Source organism: Peromyscus eremicus, chromosome 22 (assembly GCF_949786415.1).
Source record: "Peromyscus eremicus chromosome 22, PerEre_H2_v1, whole genome shotgun sequence".
NCBI classification, from domain to species: Eukaryota; Metazoa; Chordata; class Mammalia; order Rodentia; family Cricetidae; genus Peromyscus; species Peromyscus eremicus.
Genome location: NC_081437.1, coordinates 35,211,655 through 35,228,263, shown reverse-complemented (window position 1 = coordinate 35,228,263; position 16,609 = coordinate 35,211,655). Strand labels below are relative to the sequence as shown.

General features: G+C 52.0%; 1 protein-coding gene across 1 annotated transcript in view; it reads left to right on the top strand.

Moving 5' to 3' along the window:
* Greb1 (growth regulating estrogen receptor binding 1) overlaps window positions 1-16,609 on the top strand; it is a 69,148-nt gene that overhangs the window by 26,202 nt on the left and 26,337 nt on the right. The window contains exons 9-18 of the mRNA XM_059248189.1: window positions 348-533; window positions 3,936-4,286; window positions 5,509-5,637; window positions 6,340-6,468; window positions 7,232-7,429; window positions 8,609-8,789; window positions 10,950-11,142; window positions 12,252-12,388; window positions 14,064-14,403; window positions 15,542-15,657. Coding sequence (XP_059104172.1) covers window positions 348-533; window positions 3,936-4,286; window positions 5,509-5,637; window positions 6,340-6,468; window positions 7,232-7,429; window positions 8,609-8,789; window positions 10,950-11,142; window positions 12,252-12,388; window positions 14,064-14,403; window positions 15,542-15,657 — 1,960 coding nt within the window. The remainder of the gene's footprint in view (window positions 1-347; window positions 534-3,935; window positions 4,287-5,508; window positions 5,638-6,339; window positions 6,469-7,231; window positions 7,430-8,608; window positions 8,790-10,949; window positions 11,143-12,251; window positions 12,389-14,063; window positions 14,404-15,541; window positions 15,658-16,609) is intronic.

The following is a 16,609-nucleotide window of genomic DNA, read 5'->3' as shown; positions in this document are numbered from 1 at the left end:
CCACTGCTGTGCACATCAGCTGTTGCAAGGTCATTGCTGTTTGATTTCGGGTAAGCTTCTTTTATTTGGCCTTGAACTTCGATCAACAGCAACATAGGGGACTGGACAACACAAACAAGCAAATGCCCTGCCCCTGGCTGGATATGACAGATGACATTTCTGTCCCTGGTCCCAGGAAGGCAGAGCAGGTGTTCTAGGCCCTCAAGGGCCGTAGGAGGTCTGAGATTTCTCAGAAAAGGGTTCCCCAAGAGCTCCCCCTGGCTCTTATGGTCAGGGGATCCCCAGCGGTACCCCACCCAGGCTGAGCACAAGACCAGTTGCTGAGTGGCCGCTTTCTTCTTCCCTAGGCCACGGGAACTTCCCCTATCTCTGTGGCAACCTGAATGATGTGGTCGTCAGTCCCCTGCTCTACACCTGCTACCAGAACTCACAGTCGCTTTCCAGGGCCTACGAGCAGCACGGCGCCTCCACCATGCAGCCCATATCTGAGGAGACGCAGCTGCTGCTGACCGTCTACTACCTCGTCCAGCTGGGTGAGCCTGGGCCCAGCTGTGGGCTAGGGATGGCTCTTACTGGGCAGATCCAGAGGCCAGAGAGGATTATGAAGACTGGGTTAGCCCTACCTAACCTTCCCAGAGAGGGGCCAGCAAACAGAAGGAGGATGTAATCAATAGAGCGGTTCAGAGACCAATCACTTCCAAGTAAGAGAGAAGTGGGTGTGGTGGGGTGTGGGCATGTGGGGTCCACTTAGGGTCATCAAGAGAGGCTTCTGAGTAGAGAGTTGACCACCAGGAGGCACAGCCTTGTGAAGAGCTGAGGAGAGAGCACAGTGTGTGTGTGGGGGTGTTGGTGGATGGGAGCATAGATGGGGGCTGACTGCGGGTATGAGGGGGCACAGTGCGGGGGTGAGTTGGGAGGGTGGGCACCAATGAAAAGTGAGTGGTGGGAACAGGTGAAAAGATTGTTGGTCACTTCTGGTGGCCTGGCTCTCAAGGCCACTTGCCCTCTGGAAGGAGAGCCCTTGAGTCCCGTAGAGGCTGAGGCCCAAGGTGTAAATGTAGGAAACATGGGTTTGAGGTTGTCTATGTGGACATACCCAGCCCAGCTGTAATCCACTGTGAGCAGTCACTGGTGGACAGTGAGGCGCTTAGGCTTGGCCCTCAGTGCCCAGGTAGTCAGAGGCTCAGCGGGTGAGGAAGCACAGGATGGTCGGGGTTCTGGCGGACCCAGCATCGGGTCCCTCTGAGGCTCCTTCCCAAGCTTCACCCAGGATCCAGCCTCGTCCGTTCTTCGTTGACCTCCTCCTCATCACAAACCTCTCCTGCCTCTTGGTCCCCATGGCTGTGGGGACTGTGGACCAGACCACATCTCCTCCCTCCTTGGAGTTTGTCGGCGGTTTCCAGTCCCGCTCAAATGACATCTGTCCCCAGGTCTGGTGGCTGCCAGCTCTCCACTCCCATCTTCCCACTCTGCCCAGCTGCCGCCTCCCGAGCAGTGTTATCCATGCTGGGGCCTTGTGGACTTGCAACTTCCCTGTGAAGTGCTCTGGTCTAGGACATCTGTGAACCTTACCCCTTCTTGTCATTTGAGTTTTGAGCCATACGATTCTTCCTCAAAGGAGACTTGTCCCCACACCCAGGATAGCTCCTCACACCCAGGACAGCTCCTCACACCCAGGCCTCCCTGGCCTGTACCTTTGTTTTTAGAGCAATGTCATTCCAGGAGCACATCATGGACAACCGTGTTTCCATGAGCATCTCTCCTGGGTCAGGACACGTGTGCTGCAGGACCAGGAACTCTGGTCTGTTGCTTATGTGTGTGTGCAGCCTCTGCAGGGCCAGCCTGGTGCTCACTGAGGCTGTGTTGTGTGTGTGTGTGTGTGTGTGTGTGGGTGATTAGGTTGATACAGAGGCCCCCGAAGGAAACTGTGTCAAGGTCAAGGGCTGAGTACCCATCAGGGTGGCTAGGAGGTGGATGCAGGGACACTGGTGATTGATTGCGGGTTGGCCGTGTGGAAGGCTGGCTGCTTTGAGGAAGGATACAGAAGGAGGGGGGCAGTGGCAAAAGCCATCTAAGAGCAGGTCAGGGCTGGAGAGATGGCTCAGCAGTTAAGATCACTGACTGCTCCCCCAGAGGTCCTGAGTTCAATTCCCAGCAACCACGTGGTGGCTCACAACCATCTGTAATGAGATCTGATGTCCTCTTCTGACATAAAGGTGTACATGCAGATACATAAAATAAATAAATCTTGAAAAAAAGCAGGTCAGAGAGAATGGAGGCAAAGAAATAAGTGTAGGGAGTGTAGCCCGCCTCCAAGGGAGCTCTGCCTGGACAGGATGGCTCTGGAGAGATGTGTGCTCAAGGAGAGCTCTTAGAGACAAGAGGTATAAGAGCGAATCTACCAATTCTAATATGTTTCCCCACTTCACATAGCTAGCCACAATCCAGAAGTATCTCATAAAAAATAAAGACAACTACTTTTGTCTATGAGGGGGCCACCAAACCTGGAGATGAGTTCGATTCCTGGAACCTACGCAGTGGAAAGAGAACTGACTCCTGCCTGTTGTATTTTGGTCTCCTCACATGTCTATGGCAAACACAAGAAATAAGTGGGAACATAAACGAAGCTATAAGCCCATCTAGTTAGACTCTGGCATAGCCCTGTGCTGCTACTACAAGCTGCCGTTGACAGACTGGGGACTTGTAACAGGCTCGGCCAACCTTGTGACATTTGCAACCCAGCACTGCCGCCTACAGAGTTCACACTTGAGAACTGTGCACTCAGAGTTTTTAAAGTAGCAAAGGCATCTTGGCGTTTTTGAGAAGGTTTATGGTGTTTGTGTTGGGCTGCATCCATAGCTGTCCTGTGGGCAGGGCAGCTAAGGTCCCATAGCTCGTGTGGGGAGAGCTGGGTGGAAGTCAAAGGCAATATTAGGTTAGGATACTCCGATAATTCACAAAGGAAAACACTCACAGGGACTTTTGAAGAACGTTCCACTTCACTAGTCAATGAAGAGAGACACATGAGCAATAAAATGTGCCATTTTTCTCAGTACCCAAGAGATGGTACCCATTGATGCTGAGAGTGATGGACCAGAACTGTCACACACATCATGCTGGAGGAAGCTGACTTTCGAGAATTTAAGCCGAGGCTTTCGATTTCTGTGATAAAACACCATGACCAAAAGCAACTTGGGGAGGAAAGGGCTTATGTCGGCTTACAGTTACCCATCACAGTCCATCACTGAGGGAAATCGGGGCAGGAACTCAAACAGGACAGGAGCTGATGCAGAGGCCATGGAGGAGTTCTGCTTCCTGGCTTGCCCAGCCTGCTTCCTTATACCGTCAGGGTCACCTGCTTAGAGGTAGCAGAAAATGCACCCCAGGCAGGCTTGCCCTGCAGCCGGGGCAATCTGATGGGTCATATTTTTCTCAATAGACGTTTCTTCTTCCCAAATGACTCTAACTTATGTCGAGTTTACATAAAAACGATCCAGCATGCCTGGGAAGTAACGTGGTGTACCTAAAGACACGCACTTCAGAAGTACCTGCCGAGGGATTTCTTGGAGACATACAGAGATCGGGAGTAGTGACGAGGATGGGCAAATGGCCCCCTCCAAGAGGATAATTTACATCCGCCGGTCGTGCTGTGCAGGGAGACCATAACGGATGGAAACCTGATTGTAGGGTGATGGTTAAGAATCAAGTGGAGTAGCCATGATCCTTCCAGGAGAATATGTTTCTTTGGGGTTGTGGCTGGCTTCATTTTATCTTCTCTATTCTCCAAGCCTCGGTGACTTGACATCACTCTTTCAGGCTGTGTGATTTTTAAGCACGCCCACGCATTCTCAGATGCCCCATAGCGTCGGGGGCCAGCTGCCTGTGCACCTGCCCAGCGGGCACTGATGTCGCCTCTCCGCTGCCGTGTCTTGCAGCTGCAGATCAGGTGCCTCTGATGGAGGACCTGGAGCAGATCTTCCTGCGCTCCTGGCGCGAATCACACCTGACCGAGATCAGGCAGTACCAGCAGGCACCTCCGCAGCCCTTCCCCCCGGCCCCCAGCACGGCAGCCCCTGTGACCTCTGCACAGCTGCCCTGGCTGGCAGGCCTGGCTGCCAGCTCTTGCAACGACAGTGTGCACGTCATCGAATGTGCTTACTCCCTGGCTGAGGGCCTCTCCGAGATGTTCCGGCTGCTCATTGAGGGTAAACTCTCCAAGACCAACTACGTGGTCATCATCTGCGCCTGCCGGAACGCCACCATCGACTCCTGCATTGCTGTCACTGGTGAGTTCTGGCTGCCTCTTAGCCAGTGGGAAAGCCATGATATGGATTACCCAGGCTCTTGCCTTGGTGGGTCCCCCTCTTTTGTCTAGGGGGCTTTATGTTGCAGGGCAGTGAGTACCTTAGCCCGTGTTGGTGGCTTTAGAAAGCATCTAAAACTGGCCTCAGTTTCCCGTCCCTGGAAACATGCTTAGTTACAGATATTCTGGCTGTCAGTGGCTAGATTAGCAATGCCCATGTGGTCTCTGGAGAGACTGGGCCCAACTTTGGAGTCTGAATTGCCCTGACTATAAAGTTTGGCTTTAAGAAGTCCACTCACACCACCACTCTGATCCCCAGTTAATTAAGGACCAGACTGAGATAAGAAATAATGGTCCATTTGCTAGTTAAGTATTAAATAATTTCCCTGAAAGCCTGCTGTGTAGAGCCATTGCTCCAGTGGTTGGGATTCAGGATGGAGGGAATTTCCTTGGTAAGGTAAGCACCGAGCACATAGGCTTTTGTGGTGTGTGTGTGTGTGTGTGTGTGTGTGTGTGTGTGTGTGTGTGTGTTTATAATTTAATTTATTTCTATTTTATGTGCATTGGTGTTTTGCTTGCATGTCTGTCTGTGTGAGGGTGTCAGATCCTCTGGAACAGGAGTTATAGACAGTTGTGAGCTGCTATGTGGGTGCTGGAAATTAAACCCGAATCCTCTGGAAGAGCAGCCAGTGCTCTTAACCACTGAGCCACCTCTGCAGCCCCCAAATGGTATATAATTTCAACCTGAAGTTTTTGTATGACTTTTATTTAAAGTCTACATTGTTCCTCTGCAGCATCTCGGTGGCCACTTAACGTTCTTCGCTCCTAAACTTACTGTTTTTACTAATTGTTTTTCTGGGTTTGAGTCTCACCACGTCAATAAGCCCATTCCTCTCTGGTATGTGTCTAGCACTGTGGCCTGTGTTCTGTGAGACCAACGCTGCTGTTAACCACCGGGAACCAGTGAGGATGGTGGGTCTGGGGAGGTTAGGAGACATGTCTGTGGCATACAGTCAGGTCCAGGGGTTTTCTCTAAGAGATCTTGGCTTTTTCAGTCCTTGGTATTACTCCCCCTTGGTCAGGATGTGGCAAGAGTTTGATTCGTTTCTTCATCAGGGAGGGGTAGGTCAGGCAGGGGCCCTGTGGTCTGAGAGCTCAGGGTGATTCTGTACTGAGGACCCAGACAGCTACCTGTTGTCTTCCAGGGAAATACCAAGCCCGGATTCTCTCCGAAAGCCTCCTCAGCCCTGCAGAGTACCAGAGAGAAGTCCACTATGAGCTGGTCACTGGCAAAGTGGACTCCCTGGGGGCCTTTTTTAGCAGCCTCTGTCCAGGTAAGCCTGTGAGAGGCAGGCACCAGTGCACACATTGAAAAGGAGTGAGTGTGTGAGGAGGGGTGATTGCTGGGTCCCCTTGTGGCTGGGATCTGTTGCCGCTGAGTGTCTGTGCTCTGCCCCCCTTCTGTGCATTGACATGTCCTCCGCCTCCTTCCTAATGCAGCTTTTTGGCTGTCTGTCTGTCTTCCTGCTCTGCCTATAGAGTTCCAAGGTTGGAGAAGAGTTTTGTGCTTTCTGTCTGTCTGTCTGTCTCTTTTTGAGACAGGGTCTCCCTTGACAGCCTAGACTGGCCTCACATGTGCTGGAATTTCAGGGCTAGGCCACAGCACATGGCTCTCCCTGTGGTTACTGCTCACTTTTGTCTCTCTCTGTGGCCTATTCATCCACTAACAGCCCCCCCCCCCAGCTTCTGGTCCCTCGGGACTCATTTAATACACTCCAAGAATGCTCTGTGGACCAGTCTGTGCCTGGGAAGGCGCAAAGTCCCTCCACCTCTGACCTCAAGTGCTCGATTTCTGTTTTGTCCCATCACCCATGGAGCCATGGTATGATCCACCTTGTGGCTACGGCTCTGGATAGGAAGACTGTGCCTTCTCCACACATTACTTCAGGCCAAGACCAGACCCAGGAGCTGGTCCAGAGAGGTTTGCTGACTTTCTCTGAGATGCAAAACCCACTTCTGTTCTCTGTTTTGGGCAGAGGGTGACATTGACATTTTGCTGGACAAATTTCACCAGGAAAATCAAGGCCATGTCTCGTCCTCATTCACTGCTTCTTCTACCAAGAAAACAGCCGTGCTGGATGCCAGTGGGGTTCCCGTGTGCACAAGTGAGTGCTGGGGGAAGGGCACAGGTGTGCACAGTGAGTGTTGGCCAGAGTGTGCACAGGTGTGGACAGTGAGTGTTGGCCAGAGTGTGCACAGGTGTGCACAGTGTTGGATGGAGTGTGCACAGGAGTGCACGGTGAGTGTTGGCTGGGGTGTGCACAGGTGTGGACAGTGAGTGTTGGCCGGGGTGTGCACAGGTGTGGACAGTGAGTGTTGGCCGGGGTGTGCACAGGTGTGGATGGTGAGGAGTTAGAGCGGGTAGTCTCAGGTATGGTCACCACCTAATGAGAAAACCTGTCTGGATTCCGCAGCATTTGTCTTGAGTTCTGAGACTTTAAAGCCCCATGGTGTACCTAGAAATAGGCCTGCCTGATGCGAGGTCGTCCTGTCCTCACATTCCTTTGTGCTGATTTCTTTTCCCTCAGTACACTATTGCAATTGTTCATTCAGACGAGGGTTTGAGGAGCTGTGACCACTTCTTTCCCTTCCAGGGAACGCGGGGGCCCCTTCCCAAGTCTAGTGTCCACAGGCGCCCCAGTGCTTGCTTCAGACTCTGTTATCTGAGGAAGGAGAAGGCCGGAGAGGCTGCCCCGGGGTCTGGCTGAGAGCATGCATGCTCTTGATGACTGGGACTGCCTCTCTTTCCTGCTGTGTGTGCCTAGCCGCCCCCCTCCAACCCCCACACGGGGACTCATCCGTCTCTCTAGCTGAGGGTGGTAGCTGGCTGCTGTGCTCATCTGGGACCCCTGGGGGCTCTGGCTGCAGGTTATCGTCTGGAGCCAAGGGGCGTCCGGCCCTTTCAGCTGGCGGTGGCACAGAAGCTCCTGTCGCACGTATGCTCAATCGCAGATTCCAGCACCCAAAATCTGGACTTGGGGTCCTTTGAGAAGGTGGACTTTCTCATTTGCATTCCACCGTCAGAGGTGACCTACCAGCAGACCGTGTTCCATGTCTGGCACTCAGGTAGGGCCATGGGGCTTTCGAGGAGGAGGTGTGGCCCGGGGGAGGAACTTGGGGGCCAAGGGGAGGAGCTTTGAGGCCCGGGGGAGGAGCTTTGAGGCCCCGGGGAGGAGCTTTGAGGCCCGGGGGAGGAGCTTTGAGGCCCAGGGAGGAGCTCTGAGGCCTGGGGGAGGAATTTTGAGGCCTGGGGGAGGAGCTTTGAGGCTGGGGGAGGAGCTTTGAGGCTGGGGGAGGAGCTTTGAGGCCCCGGGAAGGAGCTTTGATCTGTCCATCATCTCACACATTGTCTTAGTCACTGTTCTATTGTTGGGAAGAGGTCATGACCATGGCAACTCTCATAAAGGAAAACATTTAATTGAGGTGGCTTACGGTTTCAGAGGTTCAGTCCATTATCATCATGGTGGGAAGCATGGCAGCGTGCAGGCAGACATAGTGTGGGGGAAGGAGCTGAGAGTGGAGAAGGAGCTACATCTTGACCCCACAGGCAACAGGAAGTGGTCTGAGACACTGAGCATGGCTTGAGCATATATGAGACCTCAAAGCCCACCCCCACAGGGATGTATTTCCTTCAGCAAGGCTACAGCTACTCCAACAAGGCCTCACCTCCTAATAGTGCCACTCCCAATGAGCTTGTAAGGGCCAATTACATTCGAACTACCACACACGTGGATGTTGTCACCACGTTTTGATGTGTGGGAGATGGAGCAAGTATCATTGTCACCCATTTATTAGAGACCACAAAACATGTCCAAAGACAGTGATTTTTCTCAAGATTAAAGGTAGAACCAATAGTTGGCTTTTTGTTATTTCTCTCTCCGGTTCTGTGCCTGGCCGCTGCTAACAAGCGTTCATATAGCGCGTCTTACCTCCTCAGTGGCATGATGTTGGGCCTGTATGGCCTGAACCTGATTTTGTTAGAAGCTTCAGTCTTAACCTGTTTGAGAACTGCTGCTTTAGGGAGCCTGCTTGCTGGTACTCTGGGTGGGGGATGTTATGTCCATAGCCAGCCTTGGCCCAGCTCCCTGGGTTGAAGAGATTGGAGACACTCGCCTGTCCACGTATCGCCACTGTGTGCATTCCTGCTACTGCCCTCCCCCGTCAGGGCCCGCCACCTAGGCTGGCCTAAGGTGTGTCGGTGGTGAATGAACCGAGGAACTCCCGAGATGTTCTGCTGTGTTGCAGGGGTTCTGCTGGAGCTGGGCCTGGAAAAAGAGCCTGTGACCAAGAAGAGGGCGGAGCAGCACGTTCTGAAACTAGACACAGAGGCCCAGGCAAGATTTAAGGCCTTTCTGCAAAACTCCTTCCAGAACCCACACACGCTCTTTGTCCTCATCCACGACCACGCCCACTGGGATCTAGTGAGGTCAGACCTCCTGGTCTGTGACGGTGACATGTTTCTCCCTTGGGGATGAGGGCACAAGTCTTGATGAGTCCGGGAGCTCGATGTTTGCAAGCAGAGGATGTGGGCGGTTTTCTGCAGCTCAGAGCCGTGTCATCTCTGAGGTCACTCAGCACAGTCTCCAAGGGCTAAGGATTAGGATGTGGATGGTGGCTGCCTGGTGGGGACCCTCCTGAAGGACAGACACTCTTACTCAATTGAAATGAAAGTCACCCTAGATGTGTGTGAGGTTGGTCAGTTGGAGACTGCTGGAGCTGGTCTTCCTCCTGAGATTGGCCTCGGAGCTGACCAGCTAGACGTTGTCTCTGGTGGAGGGGAGGAAGTTCATTTCTAGACCAAGTCTGAGAACCAGACTTTGATTGCGACCGATTGTAGCCATTTAAGCTTGCCAGGACCCAAGCGGGTTTACGATCTAGATTCTACATGTGGGTTTGGAGGAATAGAGCGTCCCGAAATGGTAGACTTCATCGCCTTTTGGATTTTCATTTTGGGGACAGGCGTCTCAGGCAGCTGCCTGGCACCCAGAAGATGAAGCACTGGCTTTTTTATTTTGCCCCCTAGATTTAAGAGTGTGCCAAAGCCATTGTCTTACAAAGAAAGCCTGGGCTGACCTGGCTGCTAAGACCCATGATCCAAAATGTTTCCCATCTCTTCAATGTTGTCTTCCAAACAAATGTAGAATTTGCCCCCTTATGTTATCTTTGAATCATCCCAAGTCAGTAGGACTTGGATTTTGTATGTGTTATTACTATTATTATTATTATTATTACTATTATTATTATTATTTGAAGCAAGACCTGTCTTGTGTAGCCTAAGCCATCCTTGAACTCACTACATCACTTTGCAAGGATGACCTTGCCTGTCTGATCCTCCTGCCTCCGCCTGCCAAGCGCTGGGATCTCGAGCGTGCACCACCAGGCTGTGTTTTCTGTGGTGCTGAGGGTTAAACCCAGGGCTCTGTGCGTGCTGGCCAAGCCAACAGCCTCTGCCAAATTAGGAGGCTCATGTGCCCCCCCACCGAGTCTCCTCCCTTCCTCACTCACATCCGCATCACTTTTTGACACAGAATAAGATTGGGTATGAATCATTGTTCTAGAGTGGACCCAGGGCATCATGCAGGGAATGCACTGTGGTTCCTTTCCTGATAGTCAGTTTTCCTGTGTGTACCGAGTACTGATTGAGTCCTTGACAGGTACCAAGACAAATCAGTACTCAGTACTGATTGAGTCCCTGACAGGTACCAAGACAAAACAGTACTGAATACTTATTGAGTCCCTGACAGGTACCAGACAAATCAGTACTGAGTACTGACTGAGTCCCTGACAGGTTCCAAGACAAATCAGTACTGAGTACTGATTGAGTCCCTGACAAGTACCAGGACAAATCAGTACTGAGTACTGATGGAGTCCCTGACAGGTACCAGACAAATCAGTACTGAGTACTGATGGAGTCCCTGACAGGTACCAGACAAATCAGTACTGAGTACTGATGGAGTCCCTGACAGGTACCAGACAAATCAGTACTGAGTACTGATGGAGTCCCTGACAGGTACCAGACAAATCAGTACTGAGTACTGATGGAGTCCCTGACAGGTACCAGACAAATCAGTACTGAGTACTGATGGAGTCCCTGACAGGTACCAGACAAATCAGTACTGAGTACTGATGGAGTCCCTGACAGGTACCAGGACAAATCAGTACTGAGTACTGATGGAGTCCCTGACAGGTACCAGACAAATCAGTACTGAGTACTGATGGAGTCCCTGACAGGTACCAGACAAATCAGTACTGAGTACTGATGGAGTCCCTGACAGGTACCAGACAAATCAGTACTGAGTACTGATGGAGTCCCTGACAGGTACCAGGACAAATCAGTACTGAGTACTGATGGAGTCCCTGACAGGTACCAGGACAAATCAGTACTGAGTACTGATGGAGTCCCTGACAGACCCCATCTCTAATCACCTCTTTTTGTTTTTCCAGCCATGGGCAGGGCTAGAAGCTTCCATTGTAGGTGGAGTTGGGGAACCTAGTGAGACGCCTAGTCAGCCGCCGTACCCTTGTAAAACCGTCACACGGAGTTAGCGATTCTGTTGAGCATCCCTTTCCTCTCTCCTCTCAACAGTGCTGTCCACAACGTCCACTCTCAAGGCGACCCCTCGGTGGGGTTAGTGGACAGACTGGTCAACTGCAGGGAGGTGAAAGAGGCGCCCAACATCGTGACTCTCCACGTGACCTCCTTCCCGTACGCACTGCAGACACAGCACACCCTCATCAGCCCCTACAACGAGATCCACTGGCCTGTCTCCTACAGTAACGTGAGTGACTCTGGGCCCCGGTGTAACCCGTCCGCTGGTTTGGAGACACTGGCTTTAGTAGAAGTCCTGCCCAGTTGGGAGTGAGTGGGTTCCGGCTCCTTGGATCTTTGGTTTGGCCCAGGGGTTAGATTTCTTGGCTTTTTTGGAGAAATGTCGGAAGCCCATCCGTGGGTGGTCCCTACCCGGGAACCGAAACCCTGAGTCTCAGAGCAACATTCTGAATGATTGTTCTCTTGGCAACGGATAAAGCCGCTGAGGATGGAGCTCTGGAAGATAGGAGAGGTTTGGACTCCCCACAGATGGCTTAGCATGCCGCCACATTCAAAGCATTCTTCAGACCGAACTCACCCCCTAACCTGGGAGGCTTGTTTTTATGAAAGCAGAGGCCCACGGTTCTGGTACTCTGAGAATTCTGCATGGCTAGATTCTAGCTGGGTACACGAGGAATAAGTGCCCTGGGATTCTGGACTTCTTCAGAATGCTCCAGCCATCCCACGAGCTCCCAAGGATGTGGATGTCTGGCTCCCATCCCATGACATCAGAATCAATGTTTCTGTGGTCCTTACTGTGGGCCACACTCTAAGTGCTTTATACCCGTGAATCTATGCCAAAGGGCCGGAGGATATCTGATTTACATATGGCAGGAAGGGGAAGAAGGCATAGGACCACTGTTGGGGGACGACCCAGGGACAGGCTCCTTGGTCCGGGTGCTTAACCACTCTGCTGTTTGAGAGCAGAGTTCACACCTTTGCATTTGGACAACCTCTCTTTGCTCAACTCAAGTCGGACCTGTTTCTGTATTGATTTGGAAATAATTTCATGTTGATGTAAGAGTCACTGGATGAGTTTGAGTTCATCCCTTCACCAACCCCCACCATGAAGATATTGGGGCCCAATGAATGGGGAACTTGACTGGTGGGAACACACCATCTTTGTTCTTTGCTCTAGGCCTGCAGAATGAGGTTTACAAAATGCCACCTACAGGACCGCAAGATCAGCACTGTTTAGATCAAAATGCCAATCAAACACAGTCCGCAGGCCTGGCCGTGGACCCTAACTTTCCCTGTGAATGTGACATTTGAGTGACGGGTGCTGCTCTTCTGTTTCAGGGAGTGGACCTGTACCATGAAAATAAGAAGTACTTTGGGCTCTCTGAGCTCATTGACTCCACCCTGTCAGGACACAGTCTCCCCTTGCTCCGATATGACAGCTCCTTTGAGGCCATGGTCACTGCGTTAGGAAAAAGGTATGTTTCTCCTCAAAGTTACTGGACATGCTTGGTAGCATCAGGTGTAAGTGGACAGTGGAAGTCTTTGCATCTGGGCTAGGGAGTTCCAGGAAGGCTGTTCACTTCCATTCTTCCCCGGGTGACTCAGACCATCCATCTTTTGCATTTAAGACACCTTGGGTCAGTGACACCTTGAGTCTGTCACATGGCTACTTCTACCTTGTGGTGTCGTCTTTTTTTTTTTTTTTTTTTTTTTTTTTTTTTGAGACAGGGTTTCTCTGTGTAGTTTTGGAGCCTGTCCTGGATCTTGCTCTGTAGACTAGGCTGGCCTCAAACTCACAGAGATCCTCCTGCCACTGCCTCTCGAGTGCTGGGATTAAAGGCGTGCGCCACCACTGGCCCGGCATTGTGGTGTCTTTTTCATTCCTGTTGGTCTGGAGTTTTATTCTGGGATACACGTAAGTTACCGAGAAGCAGTTAAAGCCTTCCAGGTCTTGCCTTTCAGCTTTTTTTTTTTTTTTTTGGTTTTTCGAGACAGGGTTTCTCTGTGTAGCTTTGCGCCTTTTCCCGGAACTCACTTGGTAGCCCAGGCTGGCCTCAAACTCACAGAGATCCGCCTGGCTCTGCCTCCCGAGTGCTGGGATTAAAGGCATGTGCCACCACCGCCCGGCTTTTTTTGTTGTTGTTGTTTTTTTTCTTTTTGGCCTTTCAGCTTTTTGGACAGCAGAAGAACAGTATTTAATCTCATGCACCATGCCTCATTGCCCTTGAGTAAAGCAAAACCCTCTTAAGTTGTCCACAACATTCCATGACTTTTGGGGTTTCCACATGGATTGGGAGGAAGGTGACTGTTTCTAACCATCAGCAAGTAAAGTGCTCGCTATGCAACTGTAAGGGCCTGGGTTCGGATCCCCAGCACCCATGTAAAAAGTGTGGTGTAGCAGTGTGCATTTGTACCTCCAGTGTGGGGAAGCAGAAGGAAGTCATCACTGAGGTCTGCCGCCTAACCAGTCCAGCCAATCGGCGAGCTCCAAGTTTAGTGAGAGACCCTATGTCGGAGATCAGTCATGATAGGAGTGTGAGGCAGCTGGCTCCGTCACGGCTTCAGTCAGGAAGCAGAGAGAGAGAGAGAGAGAGAGAGAGAGAGAGAGAGAGAGAGAGAGAGAGAGAGAGAGCGAGAGCGCTGAATGCCTGAATGCTGGTGCCCAGCTTGCTCTCTCTTCCTCTTTAGCTGAGTCTGTGACTGCAGCCTGTGGGATAGTGCCACCCACATTCAGGATGGCTCGTTTCCATCACTTAACCTCTATGAAAACACACTCACAGGCAAGCACAGTCACAGACATATGGAGAGGTGTGTCTCTGGGATGACTCTAAATCTTGTCAAGTTGATAATGAAGGTTGATCATCACACCTGGCTTCCGGGGTGAGATACCTGAGCTGATGGCAAACTGGGTAGGCACGTCTCTTGTGCCTTGTGCTGGAAAGTGTACAAGAAGTAGCAGCAACAGCAGACCCATGCTTTTGTCTTCCAGCTGGGCAAAACAAAGGCATTTGTGCTTTAGTTTCGGAAGACCCCAGCGGCTAACCCCTACGGGTTTCCATGGCATCTGTAACTTGGGTGTTGCCTGTGTCTTGGGTGGCAAGCATGGCCAGCCCTGGGGTCATGGGCATGGTCTCTTTGTGTTCCTTGCAGATTTCCCCGCCTGCACAGCGCGGTGATCAGGACCTTTGTTCTTGTGCAGCACTACGCGGCCGCCATGATGGCCGTGAGCGGCCTCCCGCAGATGAAGAACCATACGTCGGTGGAGACCCTGGAGATCACCCAGAACCTCCTCAACTCCCCGAAGCAGTGTCCCTGCGGCCACGGGCTCATGGTCCTGCTGCGAGTTCCCTGTTCACCCCTGGCAGCTGTGGCCTACGAGCGACTGGCCCACGTACGAGCTCGGTTGGCTCTGGAGGAACACTTCGAGATCATCCTGGGCCACCCCAGCTCCGGCATCACTGTGGGCAAACACTTTGTGAAGCAGCTTAAGGTGGGTGTTCTGCTCAGGGGCAGAGGGCTATGCTGGAGCCACCAAAAGATGGCAAGAGGGGGCGGTGGCGGCAGGACCTTGAGACCTGAGCACCCTCCTCTGCCGCTTTCTCACTTCCCCGTGTCCCCCAACACAGACTGCAGCATCCGGTCCTCGGACAGGAAGCGTGCTTTTTTTTTCTTCCCAAGACACCTTTCTCTTCCTTTGCTTTAGCTGATGCTTATTCTTTGAGAATTCAGCTCAATCTCTCTTCCCTTTTTAGGAAGGCACTGTATTCCACACTTAGGGGCCTCCATTCCTGTCCAAATGGTAAAGGAGGGCAGATCGAGGTCCCTCAAAGCTGAGTACAGTGCCTGGTTCCCTTGTAGGCTCTAATTAAAACACATAGGTGGCAGAAAATGTAAAAGGGGCAGAGAAAATTGATGGAAAGAGTAAGTGGAACCCATAAAAGTGCAAGGGCACAGTCAGTATCACTAGAGAACGCAGGGAGAGGTGTCACAGACAACGGGAGCCACTCACTGTCTTCCAGAGGATTGGCCCGTCTTCAGATGTCCTCACACACCTGGCTCCTGCTGTGGGGGATAGACAGGAACAGAACAACACCCCCACCCCCCACCCCTGCCCCGCCACACAGTGACTCACGGCATGCTTGTATGCAGAATAAAGTTCTTCCTTTGTATTACAAGATGGGTTGTGAGGCCCACCAAGTAGTGGATGGACATCAGGGTCTTCTAAAGCCAGGATGGTTAGGAAGTGGCCCGGGTTAAGTGTGGATTGCACATTGCATGTCTGGTTAGGTGTCATTTTTACACATTTAATTGTGTATGTGCGTGTACACACATCGCAGGATCCATGCAGAGGCCACAAGATAACTTTTGAGAGTTGGTTCTCCCTTTCTACTGAGTGAGTTCTGGGGATTGAACTCGGGTCATAAGGCTTGGTGGCCAAGTGCTTTTACAGCTGAGCCATCTCACCGGCGCCAATTAGTGCATTGAATCCCCATTGGTGTCCTTGGATCCCCACTTCTCTCAGATGGGAAAAATCAGGGCTTTAGTGAAGCTCAGTAACAACCCCAGGAAGTGGCGGTCCCCAGGTCAGGCCTCACTTCTGCAGCTTTCCTTCATTCTCTTATCTGCAGATGTGGCAGAAGATCGAGGACGCGGAGTGGCGGCCCCAGACTTACTTGGAGTTGGAGGGCCTGCCCTGCATCCTGATCTTCAGTGGGATGGACCCTCACGGGGAGTCGCTGCCACGGTAAGTTGGGAATCATGGCCCCTGAGGTCCTGAGGGGATGGGAAGGGACGAGGACAGACTGAGTTACCACTACCCAACCCCAGGTGGAGGGTTTCCCACAGTTAGTCAGCATGGATGGCATTTGGGGCTGCTTTTCCCGGGCACTGTGTCTGAGGCGTGGGCAGTATTAGCCATTTCTCAGAGGACACCGTTGTGTGAGGGTAGAGTTTTGGGAAAGCGGCAATGCCAGACTGAGAGGAGATGAACTCAGCTGGGGAGGTGTCTCTGTATCAGAGAGGACAGTGCCATGTAGGATGACGACCATCATCTCCAGAGCTGGGGCCAGTTTCCCTGGTACCTTGATCGTTGTGGTGACTGGTGTGTGTGTGTGTGTGGGGGGGCGCTCATGACGCCATTCAGAAAGAGTAGGTTGTTAAGTACCAAGAGTGGATGTCAGCTTTCTTAGTGACTGTCTTATTGCTATGAAGAGACACTACGACCAAAGCAATATATAGAAGAAAGCATTTAATTGGGGCATGCTTACAGTTTCAGAGAGTTAATCCTTGATGGTCCTGGTGGGAAGTGTGGTAATGAGCAGGCAGGCGTGGCAGCGCTGAGCAGTAGCTGAGAGCCCACATCTGATCTGTAAGTTGGAGGCAGAGAGAGAGAGAGACAGAGAGAGACAGAGAGAGACAGAGACAGAGACAGACAGAGACAGAGAGACAGAGAGAGACAGAGAGACAGAGACAGAGACAGAGAGAGACAGAGAGACAGAGAGAGACAGAGAGAGACAGAGAGAGAGAGAGAGAGAGAGAGAGAGAGGGAGATTGAGAGAGAGACTGGGCCTGGGCCCGTCCCAGGTAACAAACCTCCTCCAATGAGGACACACCTCCTAATCCTTCCTAAACAGCCCACCAACTGGGAAACAAACATTTCAGTCTAGCAGCCTGGGGGGGGGGGCATTCTCGTTCCA